Source organism: Ranitomeya imitator, chromosome 5 (genome assembly GCF_032444005.1).
Source record: "Ranitomeya imitator isolate aRanImi1 chromosome 5, aRanImi1.pri, whole genome shotgun sequence".
Lineage (NCBI taxonomy): Eukaryota > Metazoa > Chordata > Amphibia > Anura > Dendrobatidae > Ranitomeya > Ranitomeya imitator.
In genome coordinates, this window is record NC_091286.1 from 709562824 (window position 1) to 709577230 (window position 14407).

Sequence of the window (14407 nt, forward strand, 5' to 3'; positions counted from 1 at the left end):
ACCGGGACTGACCCCCGGGAGATCGAGCGCTGCCACCGGGACTGACCCCGGGGAGAGCGAGCGTTACCACCGGGACTGACTGGGGAGAGCGAGCGTTACCACCGGGGCTGACTCCCCTGGAGAACGAGCATTACCACCGGGACTGGCCCCCGGGATAGCGAGCGTTGCCACCGGGACTGACCCCGGGGAGAGCGAGCGTTACCACCGGGACTAACTTTGGGGAGAGCGAGCGTTACCACCGGGACTGACCCTGGATAGAGCAAGCGTTACCACCGGGACTGGCCCCCGGGATAGCGAGCGTTGCCACCGGGACTGACTCTGGGGAGAGCGAGCGTTACCACCGGGACTGACCCCGGGGAGAGCGAGCGTTACCACCGGGACTGACCCCGGGGAGAGCGAGCGTTACCACCGGGACTGACCCCGGGGAGAGCGAGCGTTACCACCGGGACTGACTCTGGGAAGAGCGAGCGTTACCACCGGGACTGACCCCGGGGAGAGCGAGCGTTACCACCGGGACTGGCTCCCGGGATAGCGAGCGTTGCCACCGGGACTGACCCCGGGGAGAGCGAGCGTTACCACCGGGACTGACCCCGGGGAGAGCGAGCGTTACCACCGGGACTGGCCCCCGGGATAGCGAGCGTTGCCACCGGGACTGACCCCGGGGAGAGCGAGCGTTACCACCGGGACTGACTCTGGGGAGAGCGAGCGTTACCACCGGGACTGACCCCGGGGAGAGCGAGCGTTACCACCGGGACTGACTCTGGGAAGAGCGAGCATTACCACCGGGACTGACTCTGGGGAGAGCGAGCGTTACCACCGGGACTGACTCTGGGGAGAGCGAGCATTACCACCGGGACTGGCCCCCGGGATAGCGAGCGTTGCCACCGGGACTGACCCCGGGGAGAGCGAGCGTTACCACCGGGACTGACCCTGGGTAGAGCAAGCGTTACCACCGGGACTGGCCCCCGGGATAGCGAGCGTTGCCACCGGGACTGACTCTGGGGAGAGCGAGCGTTACCACCGGGACTGACTCTGGGGAGAGCGAGCATTACCACCGGGACTGGCCCCCGGGATAGCGAGCGTTGCCACCGGGACTGACCCCGGGGAGAGCGAGCGTTACCACCGGGACTGACCCTGGGTAGAGCAAGCGTTACCACCGGGACTGGCCCCCGGGATAGCGAGCGTTACCACCGGGACTGACCCTGGGGAGAGCGAGCGTTGCCACCGGGACTGACTCTGGGGAGAGCGAGCGTTACCACCGGGACTGACTCTGGGGAGAGCGAGCATTACCACCGGGACTGACCCCGGGGAGAGCGAGCGTTACCACCGGGACTGACCCCGGGGAGAGCGAGCGTTACCACCGGGACTGACCCCGGGGAGAGCGAGCATTACCACCGGGACTGACTCTGGGGAGAGCGAGCGTTACCACCGGGACTGACCCCGGGGAGAGCGAGCGTTACCACCGGGACTGGCTCCCGGGATAGCGAGCGTTGCCACCGGGACTGACCCCGGGGAGAGCGAGCATTACCACCGGGACTGGCCCCCGGGATAGCGAGCGTTACCACCGGGACTGACTCTGGGGAGAGCGAGCGTTACCACCGGAACTGACCCCGGGGAGAGCGAGCGTTACCACCGGGACTGGCCCCCGGGAGAGCGAGCGTTACCACCGGGACTGGCCCCCGGGATAGCGAGCGTTGCCACCGGGACTGACTCTGGGGAGAGCGAGCGTTACCACCGGGACTGACCCCGGGGAGAGCGAGCGTTACCACCGGGGCTGACTCCCCTGGAGAGCGAGCGTTGCCACCGGCACTGACCCCGGGGAGAGCGAGCGTTACCACCGGCACTGACCCCGGGGAGAGCGAGCGTTACCACCGGGACTGACCCCGGGGAGAGCGAGCGTTACCACCGGGACTGACTCTGGGGATAGCGAGCGTTACCACCGGGGCTGACTCCCCTGGAGAGCGAGCGTTACCACCGGGACTGACTCTGGGGAGAGCGAGCGTTACCACCGGGGCTGACTCCCCTGGAGAGCGAGCGTTACCACCGGGACTGGCCCCCGGGATAGCGAGCGTTACCACCGGGACTGACTCCCCTGGAGAGCGAGCATTACCACCGGGACTGACTCCCCTGGAGAGCGAGCATTACCACCGGGACTGGCCCCCAGGATAGCGAGCGTTACCACCGGGACAGACCCTGGGACTGGGATCGTTACCCTTAGGACTGACCCTGATGAGTGAGCATCCACCCCTTGGGGCTGACTCCCCTGGAGAGCGAGCGTTACCTCCTCCCCTGGACTATACCTGAGAACTGTTTCACACAAGCTCTTCAAACTATCTCCGACCTACAGACACTTGTATCCAGTAGCCATTCACTGCCGTGCTGATGGTGCCGGTATAGTTTGCACTAATGTGTTCTCTGGTCTCAGGGATCAATGATCGGGGATCAAGGAAGAGGAAATCTTCTAAAAGTCACTCGGAGGCCTCAGGGGGCGGTACAAAGAATGAGACCCCTGAGATCTCCCTGCATCCTGTCACGGTGGTACAGACCGACTTCAGTCCTGACACTCTACAGAAGGCGGTGTGCTTTAATGTGGACTCTACCAAGCTGCTGACGGGTGGAGCCGACGGGTTTGTTCGTGTGTGGGAGGTAGGTACTCTGTCCTGGAAGGGAGGAGACGTGAATAGTGGAGATCCAGTAATAGATATTGTAGGGGGAGCGGTACTTGGTGAGTGATCTGCAGGCTGAAATTAACTGAGCACAGAGAGCCAGCGAGTCCTCAAAGCCTAGAAGATGTGTGACCGCAACACATGGAAAAATGCCTCCACCTCCGGGTCATGGGGCTGAAAGATCAGCGCTCCATCTCTACAGTCCTGCAAGCCACTGAGCACCACCACATGGGTCATACATTGCTCCTCCACCCCTGAGGCATGGGCCTGCAGAGTGGGGTCATACACTGCTCCTCCACCCCTGAGCCATGGGCCTGCAGAGTGGGGTCATACACTGCTCCTCCACCCCTGAGCCATGGGCCTGCAGAGTGGGGTCATACACTGCTCCTCCACCCCTGAGTCATGGGCCTGCAGAGTGGGGTCATACACCGCTCCTCCAGCCCTGAGCCATGGGCCTGCAGAGTGAGGTCATACACTGCTCCTCCACCCCTGAGGCATGGGCCTGCAGAGTGAGGTCATACACTGCTCCTCCACCCCTGAGTCATGGGCCTGCAGAGTGGGGTCATACACTGCTCCTCCACCCCTGAGCCATGGGCCTGCAGAGTGGGGTCATACACTGCTCCTCCACCCCTGAGCCATGGGCCTGCAGAGTGAGGTCATACACTGCTCCTCCACCCCTGAGTCATGGGCCTGCAGAGTGGGGTCATACACTGCTCCTCCACCCCTGAGCCATGGGCCTGCAGAGTGGGGTCATACACTGCTCCTCCACCCCTGAGCCATGGGCCTGCAGAGTGGGGTCATACACTGCTCCTCCACCCCTGAGCCATGGGCCTGCAGAGTGGGGTCATACATTGCTCCTCCACCCCCGAGCCATGGGCCTGCAGAGTGGGGTCATACACTGCTCCTCCACCCCTGAGCCATGGGCCTGCAGAGTGGGGTCATACATTGCTCCTCCACCCCTGAGCCATGGGCCTGCAGAGTGGGGTCATACATTGCTCCTCCAGCCCTGAGCCATGGGCCTGCAGAGTGGGGTCTTACGTTGCTCCTCCACCCCTGAGCCATGGGCCTGCAGAGTGAGGTCATACATTGCTCCTCCACCCCTGAGTCATGGGCCTGCAGAGTGGGGTCATACACCGCTCCTCCACCCCTGAGCCATGGGCCTGCAGAGTGGGGTCATACACTGCTCCTCCACCCCTGAGCCATGGGCCTGCAGAGTGGGGTCATACACTGCTCCTCCACCCCTGAGTCATGGGCCTGCAGAGTGGGGTCATACAGTGCTCCTCCACCCCTGAGCCATGGGCCTGCAGAGTGGGGTCATACACCGCTCCTCCACCCCTGAGCCATGGGCCTGCAGAGTGGGGTCATACATTGCTCCTCCACCCCTGAGCCATGGGCCTGCAGAGTGGGGTCATACACCGCTCCTCCACCCCTGAGCCATGGGCCTGCAGAGTGGAGTCATACATTGCTCCTCCACCCCTGAGTCATGGGCCTGCAGAGTGGGGTCATACACTGCTCCTCCAGCCCTGAGCCATGGGCCTGCAGAGTGGGGTCATACATTGCTCCTCCACCCCTGAGCCATGGGCCTGCAGAGTGGGGTCATACACCGCTCCTCCACCCCTGAGCCATGGGCCTGCAGAGTGGGGTCATACACCGCTCCTCCACCCCTGAGCCATGGGCCTGCAGAGTGGGGTCATACACCGCTCCTCCACCCCTGAGTCATGGGCCTGCAGAGTGAGGTCATACACTGCTCCTCCACCCCTGAGCCATGGGCCTGCAGAATGGGGTCATACATTGCTCCTCCACCCCTGAGCCATGGGCCTGCAGAGTGGGGTCATACACCGCTCCTCCAGCCCTGAGCCATGGGCCTGCAGAGTGGGGTCATACACCGCTCCTCCAGCCCTGAGTCATGGGCCTGCAGAGTGGGGTCATACATTGCTCCTCCACCCCTGAGCCATGGGCCTGCAGAGTGGGGTCATACACTGCTCCTCCACCCCTGAGCCATGGGCCTGCAGAGTGGGGTCATACACTGCTCCTCCACCCCTGAGTCATGGGCCTGCAGAGTGGGGTCATACACTGCTCCTCCAGCCCTGAGCCATGGGCCTGCAGAGTGGGGTCATACATTGCTCCTCCACCCCTGAGCCATGGGCCTGCAGAGTGGGGTCATACACTGCTCCTCCACCCCTGAGTCATGGGCCTGCAGAGTGGGGTCATACATTGCTCCTCCAGCCCTGAGCCATGGGCCTGCAGAGTGGGGTCATACATTGCTCCTCCACCCCTGAGTCATGGGCCTGCAGAGTGAGGTCATACACCGCTCCTCCACCCCTGAGCCATGGGCCTGCAGAGTGGGGTCATACGTACACTGCTCCTCCACCCCTGAGCCATGGGCCTGCAGAGTGAGGTCATACACTGCTCCTCCACCCCTGAGCCATGGGCCTGCAGAGTGGGGTCATACACTGCTCCTCCACCCCTGAGTCATGGGCCTGCAGAGTGGGGTCATACACCGCTCCTCCACCCCTGAGCCATGGGCCTGCAGAGTGGGGTCATACACTGCTCCTCCAGCCCTGAGCCATGGGCCTGCAGAGTGGGGTCATACACTGCTCCTCCAGCCCTGAGCCATGGGCCTGCAGAGTGGGGTCATACACCGCTCCTCCAGCCCTGAGCCATGGGCCTGCAGAGTGGGGTCATACATTGCTCCTCCACCCCTGAGCCATGGGCCTGCAGAGTGGGGTCATACACTGCTCCTCCACCCCTGAGTCATGGGCCTGCAGAGTGAGGTCATACACTGCTCCTCCACCCCTGAGCCATGGGCCTGCAGAGTGGGGTCATACACTGCTCCTCCAGCCCTGATCCATGGGCCTGCAGAGTGGGGTCATACACTGCTCCTCCAGCCCTGAGCCATGGGCCTGCAGAGTGGGGTCATACACTGCTCCTCCAGCCCTGAGCCATGGGCCTGCAGAGTGGGGTCATACACTGCTCCTCCGCCCCTGAGTCATGGGCCTGCAGAGTGAGGTCATACACCGCTCCTCCACCCCTGAGTCATGGGCCTGCAGAGTGGGGTCATACACTGCTCCTCCACCCCTGAGTCATGGGCCTGCAGAGTGGGGTCATACACCGCTCCTCCACCCCTGAGCCATGGGCCTGCAGAGTGGGGTCATACGTACACTGCTCCTCCACCCCTGAGTCATGGGCCTGCAGAGTGGGGTCATACACTGCTCCTCCGCCCCTGAGTCATGGGCCTGCAGAGTGAGGTCATACACTGCACCTCCACCCCTGAGTCATGGGCCTGCAGAGTGGGGTCATACACTGCTCCTCCACCCCTGAGTCATGGGCCTGCAGAGTGGGGTCATACACTGCTCCTCCGCCCCTGAGTCATGGGCCTGCAGAGTGGGGTCATACACTGCTCCTCCACCCCTGAGTCATGGGCCTGCAGAGTGAGGTCATACACTGCTCCTCCACCCCTGAGTCATGGGCCTGCAGAGTGGGGTCATACACTGCTCCTCCGCCCCTGAGTCATGGGCCTGCAGAGTGAGGTCATACACTGCACCTCCAGCCCTGAGCCATGGGCCTGCAGAGTGGGGTCATACACTGCTCCTCCACCCCTGAGTCATGGGCCTGCAGAGTGGGGTCATACACTGCTCCTCCAGCCCTGAGCCATGGGCCTGCAGAGTGGGGTCATACACTGCTCCTCCACCCCTGAGCCATGGGCCTGCAGAGTGGGGTCATACACTGCTCCTCCACCCCTGAGCCATGGGCCTGCAGAGTGGGGTCATACACTGCTCCTCCACCCCTGAGTCATGGGCCTGCAGAGTGGGGTCATACACTGCTTCTCCACCCCTGAGCCATGGGCCTGCAGAGTGGGGTCATACACTGCTCCTCCACCCCTGAGTCATGGGCCTGCAGAGTGAGGTCATACACTGCACCTCCAGCCCTGAGCCATGGGCCTGCAGAGTGGGGTCATACACTGCTCCTCCACCCCTGAGTCATGGGCCTGCAGAGTGGGGTCATACACTGCTCCTCCAGCCCTGAGCCATGGGCCTGCAGAGTGGGGTCATACACCGCTCCTCCACTCCTGAGCCATGGGCCTGCAGAGTGGGGTCATACACTGCTCCTCCACCCCTGAGCCATGGGCCTGCAGAGTGAGGTCATACACTGCTCCTCCAGCCCTGAGTCATGGGCCTGCAGAGTGGGGTCATACACCGCTCCTCCACCCCTGAGCCATGGGCCTGCAGAGTGGGGTCATACACTGCTCCTCCAGCCCTGAGCCATGGGCCTGCAGAGTGGGGTCATACACTGCTCCTCCACCCCTGAGTCATGGGCCTGCAGAGTGGGGTCATACACTGCTCCTCCACCCCTGAGTCATGGGCCTGCAGAGTGGGGTCATACACTGCTCCTCCACCCCTGAGTCATGGGCCTGCAGAGTGGGGTCATACACCGCTCCTCCACCCCTGAGCCATGGGCCTGCAGAGTGGGGTCATACACTGCTCCTCCACCCCTGAGCCATGGGCCTGCAGAGTGGGGTCATACACCGCTCCTCCACCCCTGAGCCATGGGCCTGCAGAGTGGGGTCATACACCGCTCCTCCAGCCCTGAGCCATGGGCCTGCAGAGTGGGGTCATACACCGCTCCTCCACCCCTGAGCCATGGGCCTGCAGAGTGAGGTCATACACTGCTCCTCCACCCCTGAGTCATGGGCCTGCAGAGTGGGGTCATACACTGCTCCTCCACCCCTGAGTCATGGGCCTGCAGAGTGGGGTCATACACTGCTCCTCCACCCCTGAGTCATGGGCCTGCAGAGTGGGGTCATACACTGCTCCTCCACCCCTGAGTCATGGGCCTGCAGAGTGAGGTCATACACTGCTCCTCCAGCCCTGAGCCATGGGCCTGCAGAGTGGGGTCATACACCGCTCCTCCACCCCTGAGCCATGGGCCTGCAGAGTGAAGTCATACACCGCTCCTCCAGCCCTGAGCCATGGGCCTGCAGAGTGGGGTCATACACTGCTCCTCCACCCCTGAGCCATGGGCCTGCAGAGTGGGGTCATACACTGCTCCTCCACCCCTGAGCCATGGGCCTGCAGAGTGGGGTCATACATTGCTCCTCCAGCCCTGAGCCATGGGCCTGCAGAGTGAGGTCATACACTGCTCCTCCACCCCTGAGCCATGGGCCTGCAGAGTGGGGTCATACATTGCTCCTCCAGCCCTGAGCCATGGGCCTGCAGAGTGGGGTCATACACTGCTCCTCCACCCCTGAGCCATGGGCCTGCAGAGTGGGGTCATACACTGCTCCTCCAGCCCTGAGCCATGGGCCTGCAGAGTGGGGTCATACACTGCTCCTCCACCCCTGAGCCATGGGCCTGCAGAGTGAGGTCATACACTGCTCCTCCACCCCTGAGCCATGGGCCTGCAGAGTGGGGTCATACACCGCTCCTCCACCCCTGAGCCATGGGCCTGCAGAGTGGGGTCATACATTGCTCCTCCAGCCCTGAGCCATGGGCCTGCAGAGTGGGGTCATACACTGCTCCTCCACCCCTGAGCCATGGGCCTGCAGAGTGGGGTCATACACTGCTCCTCCAGCCCTGAGCCATGGGCCTGCAGAGTGGGGTCATACACTGCTCCTCCACCCCTGAGCCATGGGCCTGCAGAGTGAGGTCATACACTGCTCCTCCACCCCTGAGCCATGGGCCTGCAGAGTGGGGTCATACACCGCTCCTCCAGCCCTGAGCCATGGGCCTGCAGAGTGGGGTCATACACCGCTCCTCCACCCCTGAGTCATGGGCCTGCAGAGTGGGGTCATACACCGCTCCTCCACCCCTGAGTCATGGGCCTGCAGAGTGAGGTCATACACCGCTCCTCCACCCCTGAGTCATGGGCCTGCAGAGTGGGGTCATACACTGCTCCTCCACCCCTGAGCCATGGGCCTGCAGAGTGGGGTCATACACCGCTCCTCCACCCCTGAGTCATGGGCCTGCAGAGTGAGGTCATACACCGCTCCTCCACCCCTGAGTCATGGGCCTGCAGAGTGGGGTCATACACTGCTCCTCCACCCCTGAGCCATGGGCCTGCAGAGTGGGGTCATACACTGCTCCTCCACCCCTGAGCCATGGGCCTGCAGAGTGGGGTCATACACCGCTCCTCCACCCCTGAGCCATGGGCCTGCAGAGTGGGGTCATACATTGCTCCTCCAGCCTTGAGCCATGGGCCTGCAGAGTGGGGTCATACACTGCTCCTCCACCCCTGAGTCATGGGCCTGCAGAGTGAAGTCATACACCGCTCCTCCACCCCTGAGTCATGGGCCTGCAGAGTGGGGTCATACACTGCTCCTCCAGCCCTGAGCCATGGGCCTGCAGAGTGAGGTCATACACCGCTCCTCCACCCCTGAGCCATGGGCCTGCAGAGTGGGGTCATACACCGCTCCTCCACCCCTGAGCCATGGGCCTGCAGAGTGAGGTCATACACCGCTCCTCCACCCCTGAGTCATGGGCCTGCAGAGTGGGGTCATACACTGCTCCTCCACCCCTGAGTCATGGGCCTGCAGAGTGAGGTCATACATTGCTCCTCCAGCCCTGAGCCATGGGCCTGCAGAGTGATGTCATACATTGCTCCTCCACCCCTGAGGCATGGGCCTGCAGAGTGAAGTCATACACTGCTCCTCCACCCCTGAGTCATGGGCCTGCAGAGTGAGGTCATACACCGCTCCTCCAGCCCTGAGTCATGGGCCTGCAGAGTGGGGTCATACACCGCTCCTCCACCCCTGAGTCATGGGCCTGCAGAGTGAGGTCATACATTGCTCCTCCAGCCCTGAGTCATGGGCCTGCAGAGTGGGGTCATACACTGCTCCTCCACCCCTGAGCAATGGGCCTGCAGAGTGGGGTCATACACCGCTCCTCCACCCCTGAGTCATGGGCCTGCAGAGTGGGGTCATACACTGCTCCTCCACCCCTGAGTCATGGGCCTGCAGAGTGAGGTCATACATTGCTCCTCCAGCCCTGAGCCATGGGCCTGCAGAGTGGGGTCATACATTGCTCCTCCACCCCTGAGGCATGGGCCTGCAGAGTGAAGTCATACATTGCTCCTCCAGCCCTGAGTCATGGGCCTGCAGAGTGAGGTCATACACTGCTCCTCCACCCCTGAGCCATGGGCCTGCAGAGTGAAGTCATACACTGCTCCTCCACCCCTGAGTCATGGGCCTGCAGAGTGAGGTCATACACTGCTCCTCCACCCCTGAGTCATGGGCCTGCAGAGTGGGGTCATACACTGCTCCTCCACCCCTGAGTCATGGGCCTGCAGAGTGAAGTCATACACTGCTCCTCCACCCCTGAGCCATGGGCCTGCAGAGTGAAGTCATACACTGCTCCTCCACCCCTGAGTCATGGGCCTGCAGAGTGAGGTCATACACTGCTCCTCCACCCCTGAGTCATGGGCCTGCAGAGTGGGGTCATACATTGCTCCTCCACCCCTGAGTCATGGGCCTGCAGAGTGAGGTCATACACTGCTCCTCCACCCCTGAGCCATGGGCCTGCAGAGTGGGGTCATATGTACACTGCTCCTCCACCCCTGAGCCATGGGCCTGCAGAGTGGGGTCATACACTGCTCCTCCACCCCTGAGCCATGGGCCTGCAGAGTGAAGTCATACACCGCTCCTCCACCCCTGAGTCATGGGCCTGCAGAGTGAAGTCATACACTGCTCCTCCACCCCTGAGTCATGGGCCTGCAGAGTGAGGTCACACACTGCTCCTCCACCCCTGAGTCATGGGCCTGCAGAGTGGGGTCATACATTGCTCCTCCACCCCTGAGTCATGGGCCTGCAGAGTGAGGTCATACACTGCTCCTCCACCCCTGAGCCATGGGCCTGCAGAGTGGGGTCATATGTACACTGCTCCTCCACCCCTGAGCCATGGGCCTGCAGAGTGGGGTCATACATTGCTCCTCCACCCCTGAGCCATGGGCCTGCAGAGTGAGGTCATACATTGCTCCTCCAGCCCTGAGTCATGGGCCTGCAGAGTGAAGTCATACACCGCTCCTCCACCCCTGAGTCATGGGCCTGCAGAGTGAGGTCATACATTGCTCCTCCACCCCTGAGCCATGGGCCTGCAGAGTGGGGTCATACATTGCTCCTCCACCCCTGAGTCATGGGCCTGCAGAGTGAGGTCATACACTGCTCCTCCACCCCTGAGTCATGGGCCTGCAGAGTGAGGTCATACATTGCTCCTCCAGCCCTGAGTCATGGGCCTGCAGAGTGAGGTCATACACCGCTCCTCCACCCCTGAGTCATGGGCCTGCAGAGTGGGGTCATACACTGCTCCTCCACCCCTGAGCCATGGGCCTGCAGAGTGAGGTCATACATTGCTCCTCCAGCCCTGAGTCATGGGCCTGCAGAGTGAGGTCATACACCGCTCCTCCACCCCTGAGCCATGGGCCTGCAGAGTGAAGTCATACACTGCTCCTCCACCCCTGAGTCATGGGCCTGCAGAGTGAGGTCATACATTGCTCCTCCACCCCTGAGTCATGGGCCTGCAGAGTGGGGTCATACACTGCTCCTCCAGCCCTGAGCCATGGGCCTGCAGAGTGGGGTCATACACTGCTCCTCCACCCCTGAGTCATGGGCCTGCAGAGTGGGGTCATACACCGCTCCTCCACCCCTGAGTCATGGGCCTGCACAGTGGGGTCATACACCGCTCCTCCACCCCTGAGCCATGGGCCTGCAGAGTGGGGTCATACACTGCTCCTCCAGCCCTGAGTCATGGGCCTGCAGAGTGGGGTCATACACTGCTCCTCCAGCCCTGAGCCATGGGCCTGCAGAGTGGGGTCATACACTGCTCCTCCACCCCTGAGTCATGGGCCTGCAGAGTGGGGTCATACACCGCTCCTCCACCCCTGAGCCATGGGCCTGCAGAGTGGGGTCATACACCGCTCCTCCACCCCTGAGTCATGGGCCTGCACAGTGGGGTCATACACCGCTCCTCCACCCCTGAGCCATGGGCCTGCAGAGTGGGGTCATACACCGCTCCTCCACCCCTGAGTCATGGGCCTGCACAGTGGGGTCATACACCGCTCCTCCACCCCTGAGCCATGGGCCTGCACAGTGGGGTCATACACCGCTCCTCCACCCCTGAGCCATGGGCCTGCAGAGTGAGGTCATACACTGCTCCTCCACCCCTGAGTCATGGGCCTGCAGAGTGGGGTCATACACTGCTCCTCCACCCCTGAGTCATGGGCCTGCAGAGTGGGGTCATACACTGCTCCTCCACCCCTGAGTCATGGGCCTGCAGAGTGGGGTCATACACTGCTCCTCCACCCCTGAGCCATGGGCCTGCAGAGTGGGGTCATACACTGCTCCTCCACCCCTGAGCCATGGGCCTGCAGAGTGGGGTCATACACTGCTCCTCCACCCCTGAGCCATGGGCCTGCAGAGTGAGGTCATACACTGCTCCTCCACCCCTGAGTCATGGGCCTGCAGAGTGGGGTCATACACTGCTCCTCCACCCCTGAGCCATGGGCCTGCAGAGTGGGGTCATACACCGCTCCTCCACCCCTGAGTCATGGGCCTGCAGAGTGAGGTCATACACTGCTCCTCCAGCCCTGAGCCATGGGCCTGCAGAGTGGGGTCATACACCGCTCCTCCACCCCTGAGCCATGGGCCTGCAGAGTGGGGTCATACACCGCTCCTCCACCCCTGAGCCATGGGCCTGCAGAGTGGGGTCATACACCGCTCCTCCACCTCTGAGTCATGGGCCTGCAGAGTGAGGTCATACACTGCTCCTCCACCCCTGAGCCATGGGCCTGCAGAGTGAGGTCATACACTGCTCCTCCACCCCTGAGCCATGGGCCTGCAGAGTGGGGTCATACACTGCTCCTCCACCCCTGAGCCATGGGCCTGCAGAGTGAGGTCATACATTGCTCCTCCAGCCCTGAGCCATGGGCCTGCAGAGTGAAGTCATACACCGCTCCTCCAGCCCTGAGCCATGGGCCTGCAGAGTGGGGTCATACACTGCTCCTCCACCCCTGAGCCATGGGCCTGCAGAGTGGGGTCATACACTGCTCCTCCACCCCTGAGCCATGGGCCTGCAGAGTGGGGTCATACATTGCTCCTCCAGCCCTGAGTCATGGGCCTGCAGAGTGGGGTCATACACTGCTCCTCCAGCCCTGAGCCATGGGCCTGCAGAGTGGGGTCATACACTGCTCCTCCACCCCTGAGCCATGGGCCTGCAGAGTGAGGTCATACACTGCTCCTCCACCCCTGAGCCATGGGCCTGCAGAGTGGGGTCATACACCGCTCCTCCAGCCCTGAGTCATGGGCCTGCAGAGTGAGGTCATACATTGCTCCTCCACCCCTGAGTCATGGGCCTGCAGAGTGAGGTCATACATTGCTCCTCCAGCCCTGAGTCATGGGCCTGCAGAGTGGGGTCATACACTGCTCCTCCACCCCTGAGCCATGGGCCTGCAGAGTGGGGTCATACATTGCTCCTCCAGCCCTGAGCCATGGGCCTGCAGAGTGGGGTCATACACTGCTCCTCCACCCCTGGGTCATGGGCCTGCAGAGTGAAGTCATACACCGCTCCTCCACCCCTGAGTCATGGGCCTGCAGAGTGAGGTCATACACTGCTCCTCCACCCCTGAGCCATGGGCCTGCAGAGTGAGGTCATACACCGCTCCTCCACCCCTGAGTCATGGGCCTGCAGAGTGAGGTCATACACTGCTCCTCCACCCCTGAGCCATGGGCCTGCAGAGTGGGGTCATACACTGCTCCTCCACCCCTGAGTCATGGGCCTGCAGAGTGGGGTCATACACTGCTCCTCCACCACTGAGTCATGGGCCTGCAGAGTGGGGTCATACATTGCGCCTCCACTCCTGAGCCATGGGCCTGCAGAGTGGGGTCATACACCGCTCCTCCACCCCTGAGCCATGGGCCTGCAGAGTGAGGTCATACACCGCTCCTCCACCCCTGAGTCATGGGCCTGCAGAGTGAGGTCATACACTGCTCCTCCAGCCCTGAGCCATGGGCCTGCAGAGTGGGGTCATACACTGCTCCTCCACCCCTGAGCCATGGGCCTGCAGAGTGAGGTCATACACCGCTCCTCCACCCCTGAGCCATGGGCCTGCAGAGTGGGGTCATACATTGCTCCTCCACCCCTGAGCCATGGGCCTGCAGAGTGAAGTCATAAACTGCTCCTCCAGCCCTGAGTCATGGGCCTGCAGAGTGAAGTCATACACTGCTCCTCCACCCCTGAGTCATGGGCCTGCAGAGTGGGGTCATACACTGCTCCTCCACCCCTGAGTCATGGGCCTGCAGAGTGGGGTCATACACTGCTCCTCCACCCCTGAGCCATGGGCCTGCAGAGTGGGGTCATACATTGCTCCTCCAGCCCTGAGTCATGGGCCTGCAGAGTGGGGTCATACACTGCTCCTCCACCCCTGAGCCATGGGCCTGCAGAGTGGGGTCATACACTGCTCCTCCACCCCTGAGCCATGGGCCTGCAGAGTGGGGTCATACACTGCTCCTCCACCCCTGAGCCATGGGCCTGCAGAGTGGGGTCATACACTGCTCCTCCACCCCTGAGCCATGGGCCTGCAGAGTGGGGTCATACACTGCTCCTCCACCCCTGAGCCATGGGCCTGCAGAGTGGGGTCATACATTGCTCCTCCACCCCTGAGTCATGGGCCTGCAGAGTGGGGTCATACACCGCTCCTCCACCCCTGAGTCATGGGCCTGCAGAGTGAGGTCATACACCGCTCCTCCACCCCTG

General features: G+C 62.7%; 1 protein-coding gene across 2 annotated transcripts in view; it reads left to right on the plus strand.

Annotated features, from left to right (window-relative positions):
• Positions 1–14407, plus strand: part of PREB (prolactin regulatory element binding) — a 45146-nt gene that overhangs the window by 3355 nt on the left and 27384 nt on the right. For both annotated transcript variants that reach the window (XM_069728647.1, XM_069728648.1), the window contains exon 4: positions 2426–2646. In XM_069728647.1, the coding sequence (XP_069584748.1) occupies positions 2426–2646 (221 nt within the window). The remainder of the gene's footprint in view (positions 1–2425; positions 2647–14407) is intronic.